Source organism: Strix aluco, chromosome 2 (assembly GCF_031877795.1).
Source record: "Strix aluco isolate bStrAlu1 chromosome 2, bStrAlu1.hap1, whole genome shotgun sequence".
Taxonomy (NCBI): Eukaryota; Metazoa; Chordata; class Aves; order Strigiformes; family Strigidae; genus Strix; species Strix aluco.
The window spans coordinates 21,104,159-21,124,110 of NC_133932.1; the positions used below are offsets into that span (position 1 = coordinate 21,104,159).

A 19,952-nucleotide genomic window follows, 5' to 3' on the forward strand; every position below is an offset into this window, starting at 1 on the left:
GCCAGAGGGAGAAGAAGGAAAAGAAAAAAGAGAATCATCATTTTTCAGTACATTTCCCATGAGTTTTACCTTATCCTTGTCCCAAGTTTCCAATAAAACTGACCAATGGACAAAAATCAGTCTCCCCAAATGTGATTTTAGTTGTTACCTATTAACATGCCTCTCACTTCCCTGGAGAGTCTTGGGCATAGGAGGCATGCCCATGAGGCACTTGCCTCTGGCAAGTGTGAATCATGTGAATTGCTGGCAGCTTATACTAAGTGTCTAGACTACCAAAGTTTCTTGTTCCAAAGTTAATTGTAAAGAGTCAGAGATGTGGTCTCATAAAGAATATATGGTAAAACACATTCTTTCACTATGTGGCATGAACAGGGTGAAGATGCTCATGAGGATTGTCTTGCTATAGCAGAAACTTTGCTGTAATCCACCAAAAGCTGGAGATAGGCCTAAAGCCGTGTCATGAAATTCATCTTCCCAGGAAAATACAGGAGGTGTAAGTTCTTCAAAGAAGGCTCAGGCTGTAATGCCAAAGGCATCTTGCTGTGATAAACAGCTGTGGAAGAACATTTTGAGCCTTTAAATGTACTCTGACCCATTCAGGATTTTTGACCTCTAGAAGGAAATTTCTGAAGTCATTTCAAAAGATAGCAAAGCCAGTATTCAATGCTCTCTCTGGGAATTAAAAAGAAATTTTGCTTTTGGAGATATGTGAAGTGAAAGACACTTTCAAGAAAAATATTTGGGCGTTTGTTCATTGTCATTGTTTAATACAACTACTTAATTGTATAAGCTCAGTTTCTGAGAAGAAGTTACATTTGGTAGATTTTTGCACTTTGAATAGGGGAAAGCTTATATTGCCACTTAGATTTTGACAGATCTTGTCATCTTTAGTAGTAAATGGAGTAATTCATAGCAAAGCTGCAGTGATTAGATGATGTGGTCTTAGGTTATATGTAATGTTGATGAACTTCAGTATTAGGTTGGTAGTTATTCAGATGGCCGATCTGGGTGGTTCCAAGGCATTTTCTGTGGAGAGCTTTATGATTTCTGGGATCCGGATTAGCAGCTTTACCCTGGCAAGCTGTCTTTCTTAGGCCTGATTCATTTGTTGTACTTTGTTTGCCCTGGTGTGCTTACACTCATTCCTTTACATTTTGTCTCCTTCCATCTTTGTGTCGCTTCAGGATATAAAGGGACAGTTCTATAATATTTCAGACCTGGAGCTGGTCAATTCCCCAATTTACTTTTTAAATAAACATGACTTTTTGATTAATTGTGTCTGGGGAGAAACTGTTTTGCTAATGAAAGGATAAACTGAGAAGCAGGGGATGTATATGGTTGCACTGTTTTGGGGAATGTGAAGGACTCTTTAAAGTGCAAGTGAATGTAACTCATTTCTATACTATAGTAACTTTTAAATGTTAGAGTTTTCCAAATACTTCACGTTACTATCCAGCAGGCAACCCCCCCCATATCTAACCATTATTTGTTTGCCCAGTCTTTTTTAAGAAAGTACTGTGAAATCAAAGTGTTAGCAAGTGATTTAACAATGTTCGACCGTTACAAAACTACTCTGATTTTCTTTTTGTTTGTTTTAACCAAGTTTTAGTAAACATACAATATCGATGAATGATCTGACCTTTTGAAAGTATTTTTTTGTAGTTGGACAGACTTCTGAATCTGAAAATATCAAGAAATATAACTTCTGACTGCAGAGGTTTGATTCATTGACAACTGCAGCTAGTTTGTCAGGTACTTTGAAGCTGGGAGGCAATGTTGAATTTGTAAGATTCACAGTACCATTTACACTGTATTCAGTGTAAATGAATATTTAGAAAAGCTTTGTGAAAGCAATGTTTGTCTTCTAATATGAAAGGGAAAACTAGGAAAGAATTAATGGTCTGGCTACTGTAGCAAAAGCCCACGTTTGAACGATAAAATCTTTCTGGTGTTATAGACACCCCTTCTGAAATGACATAAGAAAAATGGAAAGAAGTCACTTGGACAGGAATGGGAGTGCTCACTGAAAATTTAGGTTGTTAGAAATAGCACTGTGTGGATTTAAATTCATAACCAGGTACATGAAAATCTTTCTCTGTGTGGAAAAGTTCCAATTTTCCAAATGAAAATTTATGAGGAAAAAATAGACGTTTGCTACTGAAAAGGATGCTATGTGGTCCTGAATTAACTGAAAATTAGTCAGTCATAAAACATCTGAGTTTTAAACCTGGCCTTTAACAATTGTGAAATTGTTTAAAGATGTTAACTATAACTTATTTTCCACATACTTGGCTAAATTCATGTCTGGTATAGGTCCACCGGCTGGTCCCAGTCATAACTGTTTGCAGCCCAATCCTACACTGCTTTTCACTGGAGTTACACTGGAATGAGCTTGGACCACTGCCATGAAGTGTCAGGGTCTCTCTCTAGCAGTGTATGTGCCATGTGTAACATTTTGAGAGCACCGGTCTGACTGGGAGTGTGAGGCAAACCAGTGGAACTTGTATATCTGTGTTATTTAAATTTCTAGATCTTATCTGTAAATTTAAACATATTTTATGATGCTCCCTGTATGCGGAGCTGCTGACAACAAGGCTCAGGTTGTTCTTTGAGAGCCGTGGGAACAACACCTTTCCCTGCAGATAACAGATCATGTCTGTGTTGTACGTTCAGGGTCTCTTTTCTGTGGAGATGATCTAATGTTAAGGACAGGTGGTTCGGAGAAACAAATAATCTTATGCTCTTTTTGGTCTTTATTAAGTAGTCCCACTTGGTCTAAATCAGGCTTTAAGGCTATTGTTTGTTCTAATGCAATTACACATGTGTTTTACTCAGACTCCAGAGAACCAGACTTTGGCAGCAAGACCAGATAAGCCTTCTATAGGTTTTTAAAAGTGAATTGCATTGTGCTAGCCCCTGGGAAAGTGTCTTCCTTGAAAATGTTTAATCCACCCTCCCTCCCCATCATTTCTGGATGAAACTATCAATGGCATACACTGACAGTCAATTTATGACTTGCCTAAGAAAGAAGATGATTTTTTTTTTTCTGTGCACAGTGTAATGTACTTAGAGATACCTTTTTTATTTACAATGTGGGAAGTAAATCAAATCTGTGATATTCTTCTGTCTTTTTAATATTTCAATAACATGAGCATAGTAATTTCAGTTAAAGATCTTTCTGGATAGTAAAATAAGGGGAAGAATTATGTAAATATGCAGATCTTTAGAGCAGTTGTGAACTACTGAACTACGTACAGGGGTGACAAGATGTAAATTGTAGTAGTATCAGAAATAGAAAGAGTTAAAGATCCCACACTCCACCACATGTGCAGTAAAGGCAAAAGTAAAGCTTACTGCCCAAGGAACCAGAGGTTGGGAGAGAGGAATACATGAGTGTGTGTATATATATCTGTACACACACATACTCTCCAGAGTGAAAATATATATATGGGTGATTCTTTGAGTGGGATATGTTTCAGCCTTAGTGATTGTGCTTGTAGAGACTTCCCTCTCCACAAGCCCTTTATTTCAGCAAGCCTTATATTTGCAACTTATCAGAAGGTGATCTTGGAGACCCAGGAAAATGAATGAATGAATGACGCTGCCAAGACCTGCATTGTGACTGGTTTCCTTTGCAATTATGCAGTGCTTGGCAAAGGTGAGGATGAAAATCCATGTTGTTAGTCAGCATGGGATCATCTCTTGGGAACACAGATGCTGTGCTCCTGTGAGCAAAACAATGATGTTTTCCCTGGCTGTCTCACAGCCAGTCCTGAGAGCCTGCAATGGGAGTCTCTCTCTGAGCTGAGAAAACTATGTGAAGGGATCTTTCTGCCATGAAAACAAATAGCTCAGTTCTGTCTGAACAAAAACTCAAAGGTTTTTTGAAGGCTGTCTTCATATTTTGGGATTAAGTCAGAACAGTTTTAGGGGGAAAAGAATCATCCTCCTGACATGAAGTAAAAATTGGAGATAACTTAAGGGAAGAAATTAAACTGACCTCAGCATTATCCCATAATGGATAGTGTAGAAAGGGGCTCAGTCATTAAAAATCGTAATTTTCCCTAGTCCTCCTTATAGAAGTAATAGCTACTTGAAAGGCCAGTTTCAACTGAGGATTCAGGAGGGGGCAGATGGGCTTTACTGTGGCAGGTACCAACATCACATCACCATCCAAGTGGAGAATGGCGTCTGCGTCTCGGAGCAGAAAACCCCCACTGAATTTTTGAGAGCACTTGTAAGTGTAGGGAAGGGACTATCTCTTTCAGTTGGTGGCAGCAGGTCTGAAATTGCTGGCAGAAATCCTCAGCTGAACTGTTACTCTTTTGTTTTTAACTATTAGAAGACAAATCAGAAATACAGGAAGAGAGGGTTCACTGGGTGATAGTAACTTCCGTATATATTTCTTAGTCCACTTGAGTATGTCCAATGAAGCCTTTCTCATTCATAAGGCACTCTCTCACCAGAAAAGGACACATACATTTGGTTTCCATAAGCTGTCCAAACTTGGGATGCTGAGTGTTGAGATTCAGATGGTGATTGGGATTTATTAGTACATAGTACAGTCCTGCCTTTTTTTTTAAGATCTGGCCAAAGACTGCAGTTTGGAGGGAGAACAAATATATGTCATGTAACAAAGTAAAGGGGAGTATTTCTGCTCTAAGGCAGAAATAATATAAGCTGGCACATCCTGTTTATTTCTGAGGAGGAAAAAAGGACCTTGGGTAGCCTTTACAGTCCAGTAAGATTAAGATTTATTTAAAAAAACAAAACCACCAACCAATCCAAAAATCCCTCATCACTTCAGGTCTCCTATTTGTGGTCTGACACCCTGGAATAACCTGGGTCCTCTGTGAGTGTAGTCAGAGGAGCGAAACTGCTGTTAGTTCAACCTGATTTTTCCAGTCCCAAAGTCTGATTGCTTCTTGACACAGGAGAGGAGCACTGTATCATCCTTTTTGCTTATGAATAGCATGTTCTTATGGCCAGAATGGGGTGTCCTTGGACAAAGACGTGGTACAGGATCCTGAGATGTCAGCACGTCAGTAAGGAGGTGCTTCTCTGGTCCATGTGGCCCCAGAACCTCCCTAAACAAGCAGAAGAGTATCTATTACTGCAGATTTAGATAGGAGCTGGGATAAGACAAGCAAATGTCAAAATCCTTGTGAGGCAGAGTTTAAAATTGACGGTGAAATTATTTACAGAGTCATAGGGTAACTGGGTAAGACACAGTCTGAAGCCCAGCCAAATAGCTGAGTGTGGCTGGTGTCTCAGGGCTTCACCACCAAGGGATTCTTGGCAGAACAGAAGTAGTAACTGTCCACAGAGGGTTGTAACAAAGCTTTAGGAGAGGTGCTATTCTCTTTAGGAATGAGCTCAATTATTCTATCTCATGAATGTGAAATTTGTCAAATATCCAGTATTGGTAACAGGTAGCTATTCAGGATCCTTAAAAAAGCAACAAAATAGCTTTATTTTAAACTGAAGGCAACTAAAAACTCAGTCATAATCAAAACAAAAAAGAAAAATCATTGTTACCTGTAGTGAGAAGTAGGCAATGTGGCACAAACACATAAAAACAGAAATCCAAGTCATTCAGCAATGTGAAACAGAACACTAAATAGCAGTGGCATGAAGAAATCATTTGGGGTGGTGTCTGGGATGGTGTCACAGAACAGCTTTTTACTGGGCTCTGAGGAAAAGTTCAATGCCTCATGATTGCTGGCTGCACATACTTTCCCAGTTTCTCTTGGTCCCAGCTTTTGCAGGTGAGCACCCTTCATGAACTATAGGTCTGGAAAGCTTGAGCACCTGGGCAAAAGTTAGGTAAGTCAGTCTTCTGACCTCAGGAAGGAATGGAAATCTGGATGTAAGCTCCATCTTGCACTTGTGAATGGGCTACAACCTCTTTATATCTAGCTATGAGTTTGCAGTAGAAATATTACTTGTTAGGATCTGAAAAAAAGAGAATTGTGAAGGACAAGGCTGTAAAGTTATTCTTAGTGTATCTTTTCCTCCCATGGCTTCAAGGCCCCAGTAGGTAGGTGGACTGAAGCCCTTCATGGATGTATGTATCATGCTTATTGCTGAGGAAGAAAAGGTCACCAGGGGTGAAAATGCTTAAAATAATTGTTGAATTTCCACTCAGTTGAGTAACAGTTTATGCACTTTCTATTAGGTGTAGCACTCTGGCCAAATGTGCTACACATCTGTCATTGGAGCTGACAAAAATTTTTGTGTCGTAAGAAGGATATACCATTGAGAACTGTTTATAGTCTGTAAGGTGTTAAAAGGCACTGTCATCATTGTTGACTTCTGTCCTGGTTTCCTTTAGTGCCGTGTCCTGATTGGGGAATTGCATGGTTTCCAGGTATACCCTCAGCCGAATTAAATACTAGAGTCTAAGCCTCAGTTCTCATTCATTAGTCGGTTTACTTATGAGTCCCCAGATTTTAATATATATTGGTCCAAGCCCAAAGTAATATAGGTGGCAGTTCATTTGATGACAGAATCTTCCATAATATTGCAAGTATTATTTTAAAGTTGTTGTATATTTTTGCGATATGGAAGTGCACATACAGATAGTAGTTATAAGCATAGAGCCTCACCACTCTTAAAGCACATGTGCAATTTGCCATATGCAGTACTTCTGAAATTTCTCAACAACCTCAGACGCAGCCATCCTCAAAAATTTACAGATTATATCAAGAATTCTACAGAATGGCTCGATGTAATACCACTTTTCTGCAATAATCCCTTAAAAATGACACAGTAACATGTATGATTGCTCCCATATCACGTATCTGAAGTCTGTGCCATCAAAATCCTAATTCAGACATTCGAACCAGTTTGGAATACCAAACAAACAGAAAATATCATCATCTTTACATAAAACAAATAAAAGGTCTGACCCAACTACCTTTGGTCACAAAACACCAAAGAAACACCACCCTAAACCCCCTCAAACAACAGACCACAAAAAACCCCCTTCACATCAATGCATTTTACTTCCTAAAAAGTAAAAATAAATTAAGTGAACCATCTGTGTCAGTTTTTCCTTTAAAATTTATGGCATATACATAGAATATGTGACTGTGATGTACTGCAGTAATTTTCATTAATTTTTAGGGTAACCTGTACGTTCTTTACTGCTCCAAAGTAATTCCAATCTCATGCCAACAAATCACTTAGAACAATCTTTGAGAAAAGATCCTTCTTTTTCTTAGTGTGTAGCACAATAAAGAGCAGGACTTTCTGGATGAGACTGTAGATGCTGCGGTAGTATAAATTAATAATAGGACCTGTGAATGAGTTTTATGTGACACTATGAACTCTTTGAAGACTTTCTCTTAGATAAACATTTAGTACATCATGCTTATGTAAAGCTGTCTGTTCAGAAACCTCCTTCTGCATAAAGCTGCTCCGATTAGACATCTCTGATTTATACCAGTATATGTTAAGACAAATGATCGCTATGCAACTGCAGGGAATTAGGTTAATTTAGGTTATTTTACTATAGGTTCTTGACTTTTGCAGACTTTCTATTGAGCTCTCAGCCGGGTTGCCTTCCAGACAATTGCCCGGATGAGATTTTGGGGGCAGGTGTTAACTGTGGAAACCTACTTAGTATTAAACGTACCTGTCTCATCGCTACTGACTTTGGAGACGATACCTTTATATTTTTTTTCTGGTCATTGTTCTTCACAAAAGACCTAATTGAAAATATCTGTCAAATCATGTCTCTGGTTTCCCGCTTCTTCCCCCCCATTAATTGGACACGTATTGTGTTTGTGTGGGAAGGAAGGAGGCTCTATAGCAGTATAGCAATATTGCTGGGAAAAGAACATTAAAATGGATAAAGGGATTTCCTAGTGGTATAAATACCTGCACACGACCTCCCTGTGCTCTGGAGCCCTCCTGTATATGTATATGCAGGTAAAAAACCTGGAATAGAGTTTGAGCTGCCGTTAATCACGCAGGATCTGTTCTGTTAGAAAACAGGGGCAAGTGGCTCTTTTGCCTGTTTGAGGGTATGACTTGCCAAGCATTTTCTTCATCTGACACCTTTGTACCCTTGAATTCTGACTCTTCTCCCTCTCTGCCTCTGATAATGCATCACAGCGCCGCAGAGTGCCTGCCGGTTTCTAACCATGCCACCAATGTTGTGTCTCCAGGTACTTTTTAAAAATAATCTTGCTCTCAGTAACTCTCATTTGTAATGCTTTTGGATGATACGTGTTCATTAAGTTCTGCAATATTTAAAGTGTTTGGTATCAATGCTATGTTGATTTGGACTACATTAAAGTAGAAGCATTTTCACAAAACTCTGCATGATGAGTAAATCAGGAAAATCCCAAATGTTTGTCTTTTTAGCTTAATCTTAGCTTTCTCTAAGTTTGTTACAAGATTAAGCTCAAGTATGTTACCAATGCATTAACTTAGAAAAGGCTCAAACATTGTCACTGTTGTTATGACTATATAGTCTTCAATGACAACTGTGATGTAAATTAATTGAAAGTTTATTTATTATGTAACCACAATCTAAAATAATATAAAATACTTTAAATAGGAAATTTATTTAAAAGAAGTCAGTTCTAAATATCAGTTGGTGAAGCTTTCAAGGAAAAACATTGCTTTATAAAGCATATTGCATACTGGGTCAAGACTAAGATTTAAGTGGAATGTTCAGAATTGGTGGCAGAAATCTCACCAATATTTTTGAATTTTATGTGTTTGTGTATATAATCTGACTAATTGCATTTAAATACTAGGACTTATGTAATCATTGAACTATCTGAGAGAGAGATAGAGAAAGAAAGTTTTCTTGCAGCTTTAAACATACAGAAGTGGGATTCTGGAATACAGGAATTGATGGAAATCTTTAGGGAACAGAAAAAGAAATAATTTTGATTTATTTGAAATTGAGTTAAGGTAAAAATTTTATTTGGAGTCTTAACAAGAAACTAGCCTTCTCCTGAAATGCATTGGTAATAAAACATTTTAATAATAAGAAAAAGCATGTAAGTAATGAAAGCTGAGCATTGGTGATAGATAACAGGATCTTATACATTAAGCAGGAGGATCAAAAAATCCTAATATGGCTGCTGGTTAGCAGTGGTAGTAGGGAATAGGAGAATTTAAATTTTGTATGAGGCCAAATTTATGTATCTGTATCATAGTATTTTCTAGATTCATCTGACTCATAATAAAAAGTATATGTGACAGGCAGCCAAAAGCATTTGCTTGTCGTCTTCAGATTTGGGGTTTGATATTTTGTAGTTACCACCCAAAAATACTGCTGTAGTAAGTGCGAATTTTGTTTGCAGGATCACATCTAATAGGTGATCCTGTGAGAATGGAAGCAGTGACAGAGGGTGCTAACTATAATGAGTAAAGATTTACAAATTTCATATATAGATTCAGAAATTGTAATAAACAATGCCATTCTGATGAAAGCATCTAAGGAGAATTTGTGCACAAAAACATGAAAGAATTTTGAATAATGACTAATGTTAAAATTTTTAAAAATGCATGTAACAATTCTGCATCACAAAACAGAGGTGAGTATACTTCTGTTCAAATACTATACCATGTCATAGAGCTGATGTTCTGCAGTATCCTCAACACTTTAACCGTTACTATTTAATTTAGATAGCATCATCTTCACTATTTAATTCTACATCCTCATTAGCAAGTTAAAAATTATATTTTTATGCATAAAAATTATAGTCTATGGATTATGAAATAATAGAAAAAAAACACCAGTAAACTCTTAGATCTTACCTGAACAGAAAAGTTGCATTACTCTAAATGCATTAGTATTATTAATGCAGTCTTCATTTTGGGGGCATTTATACCAGTATAAGCATGCCTGTTTTAGTAGATTTTATGTATGTATATCTAAACAGAACATTGTACTGTTATGATTACAGTTGCAAAAAACAGATATTCTAATCCTTAATTAATTATACTGTTTTGAACAACTGGAATGTGTGCTCTAAAGTGCAGTTTTACATATCTGAATGCTCACGAACATGAATTTTTAATATTATACTTTATAGCAGTTGTTAGAGGGGACAGTATATGCATTTCTGTGTCTACTTATGCATGAGAAGCAGACACATCTCATTTTGTATTCAGTAAAAAATTGTCTGATTCTTCAGGCACTGGCGATTACTGGGTACAGATCTGAAACACCCCTGTGAAAACACTAGACATAAATTGTGTGTTTGTTGCTGATGAAGATGGAAAATGTTGATTTAGGCCTAACTTTTCAGAAGACTCTTGAGTCTATCATTCTGTTTCCCCACCACCCTGCCAAAGCACTCTGAAATGGTTTTGGTGGCTTGGCACTCAAGAAAACGTGACTTCTGGATGCCTCGAAGCAGATGTCCCAAACTGCTGCTTTTGGAAACCCACGTCTTAGGCGTGCACAAAATATTGCCTGCCTTGATGACTGTGTTCACTGTGGGGTTTTCACAGCAGTGAAGCCAATCAATTTTCTGGGGACACAGAGCAAGTTTTTATGTAAGATTAAATGAAATAGTGTGTGGAAGTTGCATGGGGAGAAGAACCAGTCTCCTTGTGGACAGTTCAATGCTTCCCTTGCTCAGCAGTATATGTAAACTGGGTTATGCCCTTAGATTGTACTAAAAAAGTAATGCATCAAGACCACAGCATGACAATTTCTGGTCTTGGCTTAGACGGTATCTCACTATTTATACTGGCAGTCTTGTCTGGTGCGGCTTGGTCAAGTGTCTGGACCTCCAGCAGTGTTAACCTGATGGTTATGGCCCAGAGTTAAATGGTTACTGAATGCACACAAAAACTACATACAAGGATACTGTCTGCCTCTGAACTTAAAGGTTGTGTCTTAAATCCTCACACATTTTCTTACCAGTCCGGTCTGTTTTGTCTTTGATCCAAATTCCTATATGCTCCCATATCTGCTTTGCCATGATGACTCTGGGAAACGCTTCAGCAGGCCTTCATTACTCTGTGCCTTCCTGTCATTATGGAAATCAACCATCTACCTATGGGGTGATGGCAGGTAAGAGATATACCATCAATTGGGTGAGCTATTAGCATGCTGATTTTGGTCAGTTTTCCTCTAGAGGGACCAATTCAAGACAGTTGCTTAAGACAGGACTGGGGTTAAGGCACTAGAAAAAGGGTTAGGAAATTAGGGGTCAGTGCTCAGAGTGTCCCCGAATCTCTGCATCTGTTGGGAAATCACTCTGTATCTTACTTCTATCTACGAGACTGGGACACTGCTGCTTTTTTTGTTCACCTGTGTCCACTTCCCCTGGTGATCATCACTTTTTGAGGGACCAGGAGTGATGTACCTGATATACCTGTCTATTACCAGTACCTCGGGTGATGGAGCCCTGACTGGAACGAGAAAATAAAATGATGGCATAATGAAAGGATAGCTGAATTCAGCAGGCAGATCATACAGATGATCGTGGACTTTTACACGCATCCTGCTCAGTTTTCCATGCCCCAGGCTGAGTAAGAAAGAGGAACTGTTATTCTATGCAAGTTCAAGTAGCAGTCAATGAGACAATGCTATGAACCAAATTAACACAACTCCCAGAAAATAATCATGACTCAGAGATAATCCAAAATCAAACTCGGCATTTTATTTCACTTAAGAATGAAAGAAATATTAGAGTAAGTCAGCATAGATGAGTACATCCGTATAGGGATGTTTTAGAGGACAAAGCGTAGACTTCCTTCATGGTGTGTAATGTCCAAATGCTCCTATTTCATTATGCATCTATGTGTCTGTTGCAAACATTCCTGGCATTGTTCAGATCCCCAGGAAAAGTTAATAGGTATTAAAAAAAAGTATTGCTCAGAAGTTAATTTTGTTTCACTCCAAAATAAATACATCTTCATTTTTCTCCTTTCTTTTCTCACCCTTACTGTTTTTTTTTAGGCATCAAGCCTGCAACTCCAGAGATGCTATCAGCAAGTCTCTCCCAGAGTCGCATCTTACAGACATGCAGCATGCCACATGCCAATGTGGTAAATGGTGTCAGCACCTTGCAAAGCAAGTCCTTCTCATTTTTGGTCTTTGACTTTATTCTTTGAGCAAATGTCGTCTTTTTTTTTTTTTTTTGTGGTTATCCTGTGTGAAAGTTATAAAATATTCCTATGGGGTTAGAACCTCCAACACTGGTGAGAACAATCAGGGAAGGGAAGACAAGAAATAAATAGGGGAAGGGGTGGGAAGTTATTGAAGTTCTGAGTTCTGCTACAAAGTTCTGCATTTAAAAAAATGTTTAAATGGATGTTCTGAGAATTTGGAATTTACTGGCTGCTCCAGAAACACTGAAGAGTGTTAATATTTCTCATACTATTTTTTTTTCCCTTCAGGTCAGAGACTTTAGCTCTATGTACAATATCTAGTGAAAAAGCAGCCTTCACTCTTACCTGAATTTCCTTGTTAAGTCTGATATTTCTGAACGAATGGTAGCATGAGAGAGTTTTGTTTTGTCCTTGAGCAATTTCTTAAGCCAAGAACAATCATTCTGAATGTGTTTGGGGTTTTGTTTGTTTGTTGTTTTTTTTTCTTTAAGCTCTGACCTGTGTACTTTCCTCAAAGAAATTTTGTGCTGAAGCTAAACCAAGGTAGTATTTTGTCTGAACATCACATGGTATTTACATGGAAATGTTCTTTGTAACAGAAAATAAGGGACTGGCACAATTTAGGTGGCTCAAAATGACATTGATCCATCAATTTGTTGTGCCACTTAATTCCAGCTGAGACCTTGGATTGTTATTTGTTTAAGTTTGGTCCATTTACCATCTTATTTAGGTGCATCACAGTTTGATAAGAAATAGGATGGCTGTGGCTGGTGAAAGTGGCTGTTGGTTGGTTTTTGTGTGTTGGCACAAGAGAGACCATATCTTCTAGGAGATTCTCACTCTTGGGTACTTTCACATATTACAAATGTGGATTATGAGATGATGAAGACATGTTTTTATTGTGTAGCAGTAGAGAATAACCGTACTGAGTTTTCTTTTTGGTATTGCTCAGGTAGCCTGACCCCTTGCCTTTATAAATTCCCGGAGCATGCCCTGAGTGCCAGCTCCTGTGCCCTCAGCCACGGCTTTACGCCCATGCACCAGTCCCTCCTCACAGACGATCCCACCGCCGCAGACTTCAAGCAGGAGTTCCGCAGAAAAAGCAAGTCTGTTGAAGAGCCCATCGACATGGACTCCCCTGAAATCAGGGAACTGGAGAAATTTGCTAATGAATTTAAGCTGCGGAGAATTAAGCTGGGTATGTGCTTTATGTCTGTGAACAAAAAGCTGAAAAATTCCAGTGAAAGCCCAATTATTTCCAAATGTTTTACGGTCTAGCCTCTGCAGTTGTCTAATCATAACTCTAATCCTGCCTTGCACTGCCAAGCTTTCTCCATTCCTAAAAGACTTGCATGGAATTAATGAACTTCAGCTTTTTGTAGCTTAGTACATAGAAAGTGACTTTAAACTTTCCTGTCCTTAAATTACTCAGAGAAAATTATTGTTGTTCATTAAATCAGATTCAGTGGCAGGTGCGTTATTTTGCACAGCCTCAAATTTTCTGCAGCTTAGGGCAGCACAGGCTCTAACCTCTCATAACCATCCTCTTCCCCATGAAGTGCTTCTTCTGATGGTGCAATGTCATTTCAGTATACAAGATGGGTGACATCCATGGCAAATCTTTCATACCAGGAGAAAGCTGCTTTTCCTGGTTTATTTACTTGTGCCAAGACACAGGTACAGAAGCAACTGATATCTTTGTTGCTGTCTGATAACTATTGGGGCTGACGCAAGAGGGTCTCCAGTGAGGTGCTTGTCTTTCACTGGACAATCTTAGCTGAGGACAAAGGTGGACTGAGCCCTGTCTTTCTCACCTGTAGGGAATAGAGGTACATTGCAGAGTAAAAGCATGTCCCACCCTTGTCTGAACTGTACTGAAAAAACTAACACCCAGCGCTACAGATTCAGCCCACTTATGGGTATTCCAAATGGAGAGTTGCAATTTTGACATTATAGCTTATAACATTACATTGTATTGTTACAAAATAGGGCATCCTTCTAGCTTTAGATGTGTAAAAAAATTATTAGGTTATTACCAGTATCTATGCATTATCTCAACAGCTAGTAAGCATTCCATTTGCAGTGTGAAAATAAGGACTGAAACAAAAATTTAGGCTTTAAAATAGTATTTGCAACTTTGTCAGTTTTGCTGTATACCATGTATTTAATGTCAGCCACAGCAATGGAAAGGTTTGCAACGCCCCATGCTGTTAAACGCTGTAATTATTACTGTATCTTCATGCTGAATTTTTCAGGGAACAAAACTTCATCTGATGCAAACAAATGACACAGAGCCTGTAAGACTGGGCTTAATGTTCTGATGGGAAAACTGCAATTTGCACAGGAAAACTAATCTTGAGCTTTACAAGGGAAGACAGAGTTAATATGGGCTGTGGGTCTGAGACTGAGCGGCACAGTTAGTGCAATCAAAATGGAGGCAAAATGCTGCCTCGTGAGACATTTAGCATCTAAAGAGATCCTGCCTGTTCTGGCACAGAGGCAGGAAGGGCGGATGATGAGCCAGACCCCTGGACATGGCAGATACACATTCAGAGCTCTGAAGGGAAGCTGCTGTTACAGAGTCAGTGTCTGCATGGAAACTGCAGCATTTCTCTGATCGCTTCAACTTTAGTTGTTGCAACAAACAACAGGAGACTGGCAGTGCTGCCAGGGATTAGTTTATTGCCATTGCACCATCTATAGAAAGAAGGATAAGGGGTGTCTGGATCCTTCTCAAATCTCTAATCTCAGAGTGTAAAACTCCACTAAATCAGTGTAAAACTCCACTGAAACCAACAGGAGACTGAACACATCAGTGTCAGCCACAGAGACCTCTGCAGAAAGCCCATCCTGGAGAATGCTGCAGGCACACACTGTTAGTAAGAGTCATCAGTGAAGGGCTAAGCGCCTCAAGGCAAGTAACCATTTATAGAAAGCTCTGCAGTGACTTTTTTCTGTCTTTGACAGGTTATACACAAACCAATGTCGGAGAAGCGCTGGCTGCTGTGCATGGCTCTGAATTCAGCCAAACGACTATTTGCCGGTTTGAAAACTTGCAGCTGAGTTTTAAGAACGCATGCAAACTGAAATCGATACTGTCCAAGTGGCTGGAGGAAGCAGAACAAGTAGGAGGTAGAGAATTGAAATCCTCTGAATATTGATTTGCATTTAAACCAGAATCCTATATACACGTTGAAGGACTAGTATGTGTCTTCCATAGACTACAGTTTTTGTTTTACCAGCTTTAAACACTAAGGTGTGCTTCTATTAAATTTTGGTTAACTTTTTTTGGGTGGGCAAGGAGGGGCAAACTGAAATGCATGGAGGGTACAGAATAGCAGAAACATCACTTGGCCTAATGGAAGTAATTTTTTTCAGTCCCATCCAAGCAAACTAGCTCCACTGCAATATGGGACACCTCAGAGCTGTTGTTAGGATCTACAGGACAGCATATTTAGCAGCATATGGGAATTCTTCACTACGTATGACATGTGGCCATGGGGAAAAGGATGTCAATTCAGCTGAGGCAGTGGTCTTTAAACCCTAAAGAAGAATAGCATGGCATAGAGTTTTTTGATGCAACCTTTTTGCTGCTAGGGGATTCCCTTCTTTTTGTCCAGTTACTTTCCAGTTGCAGAAAGAGTCATGGGGTTCACTGGGCAAAGTGTACTTTAGAACAGGTCGGTTGATTTAGAGGAAATGGGTTGCCTTAAAGAACAGCCTTTTCAGCTGGATGAATTGTGATGCTGAGAAGCAGTATGTCTGGAGGTGACAGTGAAAGCCAGGACTACTGCTGCGCAGCACTCACCTAGCATTGGAAGAAAGAGATGATCTTAATGCTACTTTTTGGATTTGCCATTGTATTCAACAGTAGGAAACCTTGTTAAACAGCTGCTTCTGCTGCACGCTTCAGTTTCCTTTGAACCAAACGTAGAAAGCTTCCTTCCCCTGCAACTGCACTGGAAAACAGAGGGTCTCCTAATGTGGCTGGCACATTGCAAGAATTACCTGTGAGGGAGTTGTAGTGGGTAGCAGCTACTGACCGCCTGAGCAGCGTTACAGGCTTGAGCTGCAGGGTAACATCATGCACGCAGTCAGCAGCCTCTGAGAAGGGAGCGGGATGGAAGAAGCAGATGAATAAATGGGGTTGAGAGCCAAGACTGTATTTCTGCAGAAAGAGGGTGAGGGAGCCAAGAGGTATAGAAATGGACTCCATCTCCCTAGACTGTACCCTGCAGGGTAGGAGAAACAAGGTATGTCAAAGGAGGGGGCTGAAGCATGGCTCCACAGCTACATAGGCACAGAGCCAGCACTGTTTGCAGCTTTACTGGTGGCACACCATTTTTGCTTACAACCATTTATAGCTGGAGGTAAAACAATGACCAACCAGCTGAAAGAAAGAAGTGCTTTTATGTGTGGTGCTGCTTTTATTCAGCGGCATTATCTGTTAGCTTTCTTCTGTCTTCAAAGAAAGGGACGTTTCTCTGGAGATGATTGTGCTTGTTTTCCATTCCTTATGGAAGGTAACTGCTGGGTTTTGTTTTTAATGCAGCTTTATACAATGAAAAAGTTGGAGTGAATGAGCGGAAGAGGAAGCGCAGAACCACCATAAGGTAATAAACATTTAGGGCGCTACGTGTTAGATACCACTTTGGCTAGGATGTTTCCTGGGTTCAAAATCAAAGTGTTATTTTCTGTTAATGAATCTCTATAGCTAATGCTTCAAAATGTTTCACTATTTTGAAACATTCTAGTGAAAAACAACAGCATAACCCTCCAGAACCTCAATTTGCTCCAAATACTTTTCCCAGTTAATCTTTTTTCCAATGCACAACAACAAACTTTAATATGAAAAAATATTTTATTCTAATTCTGCCCAGATTTTATGATATCTATATAGCGAATAAGGTATCAGAGCACCCTTGTTTTCATTTTGGGAGATTCTACATTATACTGGAATAAATTGCATTATTTTGCCATAGAACTAAGGTTTGGGACGTTTGAGGGTAAGCTCTTACATGGCAGATACACATATACAGATATGGCATCCTTATCCCTATCCTCTGTCACTGGATTCTTTGGAGTTCCCAAAGAAACACTTTAAGGAGCTAAAGTGATAAAACAGGCAGTTGTTCTGGGAACCTCCTTCTCCTGTCTCTCACATCTCTGGTGGCCAACATCTACCATCTATCTAAGCCTCAACTCCATGTGTAAATCAAGTAGACTGGTCAATCATATTACAAAAACAAATACCAAATAGGCAAATGGGGTATTTCCTTCTCCTTTAGATATCCCAGACTCTTGTAACCTTTGGTGAAAAATTCAGAGCTGTAGTATTCTTCCACGGGAAGGGAATTTGGCTGCCTCTGGGCACAACTGTGGTGCTGTCGGGCCCTACCTGCTACAGTGAACTGCCTGTTCCTTGAACAGGGATCCTTCCCAATGTGCAGTGGCATCTCCCAGAGATGTAGGCTGCTCTATAGTCCTATAGCTACAACATCTACCTTCTTCTCTCACAGTCGAGACCTGTTTTTTGCATCGTACTGCTTTTGATATAAGGAATAAAACGATATGAATTTTTTCTGACTTGAATTAAGTATGCCTCTGAGGGGATGTTTCTCAGTTAGGAGTGAACTGTGGATGGGAGATGCTTCACAGCTCATTTGCTTATCACAGCACCTCACAAGGGATGAAGCTTTACTCTTGGGAGGCCAGTTTCTCCTCTCAGCTTCTCTACAAGCCAGTAAGGACTGGAGCAGCAGTGCCAAGACCTTGTCCAGTTTATGCAGGATGGCCTGCGTGAGAGCTGAGTTGAGACCATCTCTGTCCTAGGTGTTTTCTCCTGGCTAGAGGAGCCCACTGAAGACTGCTCATCTACCATTGTGGGTTTTGGTATTGTTTTTCAACAGCTATTGAGGAAATCAGTCCCCATATTAAGCATTTTTTAATTATTCCTGCTTTTACATCTAACCCCATTGCACTGGGAATATCAAATATGACAGGTTGTCAAGGGCACAGATAATTGAGGTGAAATTCAGGACCAAATCCCTTATAGTAAGAAAATATTAATTGTTCCTTCAAAGACATATAGGACGTCAGTTTGAGGACCTCAAACTAATCAGGACTTTATCTGAACTGCAGCCTTACTCTTAGCAATTCTTAATGGATGTTTGAAGGCAAACTAGAGGTAAAACAAAAGTCCCACTAACCAAATTAGGTTAGTCATACCCTGAGCAAAAACTACTTAATTTGAATTTGTGGAAGCTATTCTATTTTCTAGTTTGATTAGATAGAAAGCCTAAGAAACTGTTAGTCAAAACTAATGTTGTTTCTATATTTCTGCGTGTGCAGAACATCATGCTATTAATTAGGTAGTTTTGGTAACATCCCTAAATATTGCAAAATAGACCTATAAATGAAAGACCAACAACATATTACAGATTAATTAACGAAATAACTAGAACTCCAGCAGATACTTTGTGTATTCCTGTAACAGAAATACCTGCACCTCATTTCCAGAATAATGCATGAAGTGCCCTCTTGTGTCCAAAGAAATTACAGCTACTGCTGAACCCAGTTTTTGACGTGTCCTGTTGGCACACACGCATGTTGCAGATACTCTTTGTTTTCTGAAAATATGTAACACAAACGTGAAGGAAATTGTATCTGACAATAAGAAAAGATAGGAGTCTTAACTTATTTTGTTTATTGAACCACTAAACTTTGGTTAGGTGTTCAGGCTTGTTCCAATTCCTGTGATCCCATTCATATCTAACTGGTAGCTGTACGTCCTCGAGAGCATCAAGAAGCACAAACGTTTCATGATTACCACTGAAATTGCACTGAACTTGATGCGCATTTTGCCATTAAATTGTGCTGAAATTCTGCATGATGCCATGCTGTTCATGGCAGCAAAGAAATACAGTCTACTTTAAGCTCTGTGGGTTTCCTTTACATAGAAAAAGAGGAAATAAACCAAGTCACTATCTTATGTGCTCTTAGCTGACCCTTCTTCTGAACTAGTGGTGAAAGCCTGAATGTGTCAGAAGTTTTTAAAGGTGACATTTTATCCCTTTATCCAGTATCGCTGCCAAAGAAGCCCTAGAGAGACACTTTGGAGAACAAAGTAAGCCTTCTTCTCAGGAAATTATGAGGATGGCTGAGGGGCTCAATCTTGAAAAAGAAGTTGTGAGAGTTTGGTTTTGCAACAGAAGACAAAGGGAAAAAAGAGTAAAGACAAGTTTACATCAGAATGCCTTTAGTTCTATTATCAAGGAGCATCACGAATGCCGGTAAAGCTTTCCTGTGCATAGATGTGGATTTCTGTTTTGCTTTTTGTAAATATTGTAAATACTATGTTGTTTTAAAAAAGAAAAATCAGTGAACCACTTGTTTCTCTTACAAGCTAGCCTGCTTCAGATGTAGTGTGTTGTGGAAGACCTGATTTTAATGTAAAAGGTTGTAACCAAATTAAATGCTACTGCATATATTTAAAGAGTTGGAGGTCTCTCCTTAACTTCAAGTAACCTATTATGCATTATTCAGCTAGAAAGGCTTTCCAAGTTGTCCAAGTACTTGCAGCTTCCCTGTGCTGTGCCTTTCTTGCACCTGGGGTACGTTTAATGATTAACGGAGAACCCCATGTAGGTACCCTAAGCATCAAGAAACAAAGCTTTTGCATTCTATGTGAAGAAAGGTTACAAAGCTTGGTATCAGCAGCTATAGTTTTGAAAGAACTTTGCCTCTCCATGTCCATGCATGTGCTGTAGCCCCATCCCACGTTAACTATCTTACTGTGCTAACCTTTGTGAGATTGTATTATGCTACTAGGCACATGGCAGGGTCCCATCTCCAGTGGT

General features: G+C 39.3%; 1 protein-coding gene across 4 annotated transcripts; it reads left to right on the forward strand.

Moving 5' to 3' along the window:
• The first annotated feature begins 8,032 nt into the window (after positions 1-8,032).
• On the forward strand, positions 8,033-19,389 carry POU1F1 (POU class 1 homeobox 1). Of its 4 annotated transcripts, none has more exons than XM_074816842.1 (7): positions 8,033-8,174; positions 9,692-9,694; positions 10,982-11,050; positions 13,046-13,291; positions 15,061-15,225; positions 16,646-16,706; positions 19,176-19,389. In XM_074816842.1, the coding sequence occupies exons 1-7, from the start codon at positions 8,033-8,035 to the stop codon at positions 19,387-19,389; spliced, it is 900 nt and encodes a 299-aa protein (XP_074672943.1). The 4 variants fall into 4 exon arrangements, with proteins under 4 accessions (XP_074672943.1, XP_074672940.1, XP_074672941.1 ...); XM_074816839.1 differs by lacking the exon at positions 9,692-9,694 and adding an exon at positions 11,942-12,059 and having other exon boundaries at positions 10,901-11,050; positions 13,050-13,291; XM_074816840.1 differs by lacking the exon at positions 9,692-9,694 and adding an exon at positions 11,942-12,059 and having other exon boundaries at positions 10,985-11,050; positions 13,050-13,291.
• Positions 19,390-19,952: the final 563 nt, after the last annotated feature.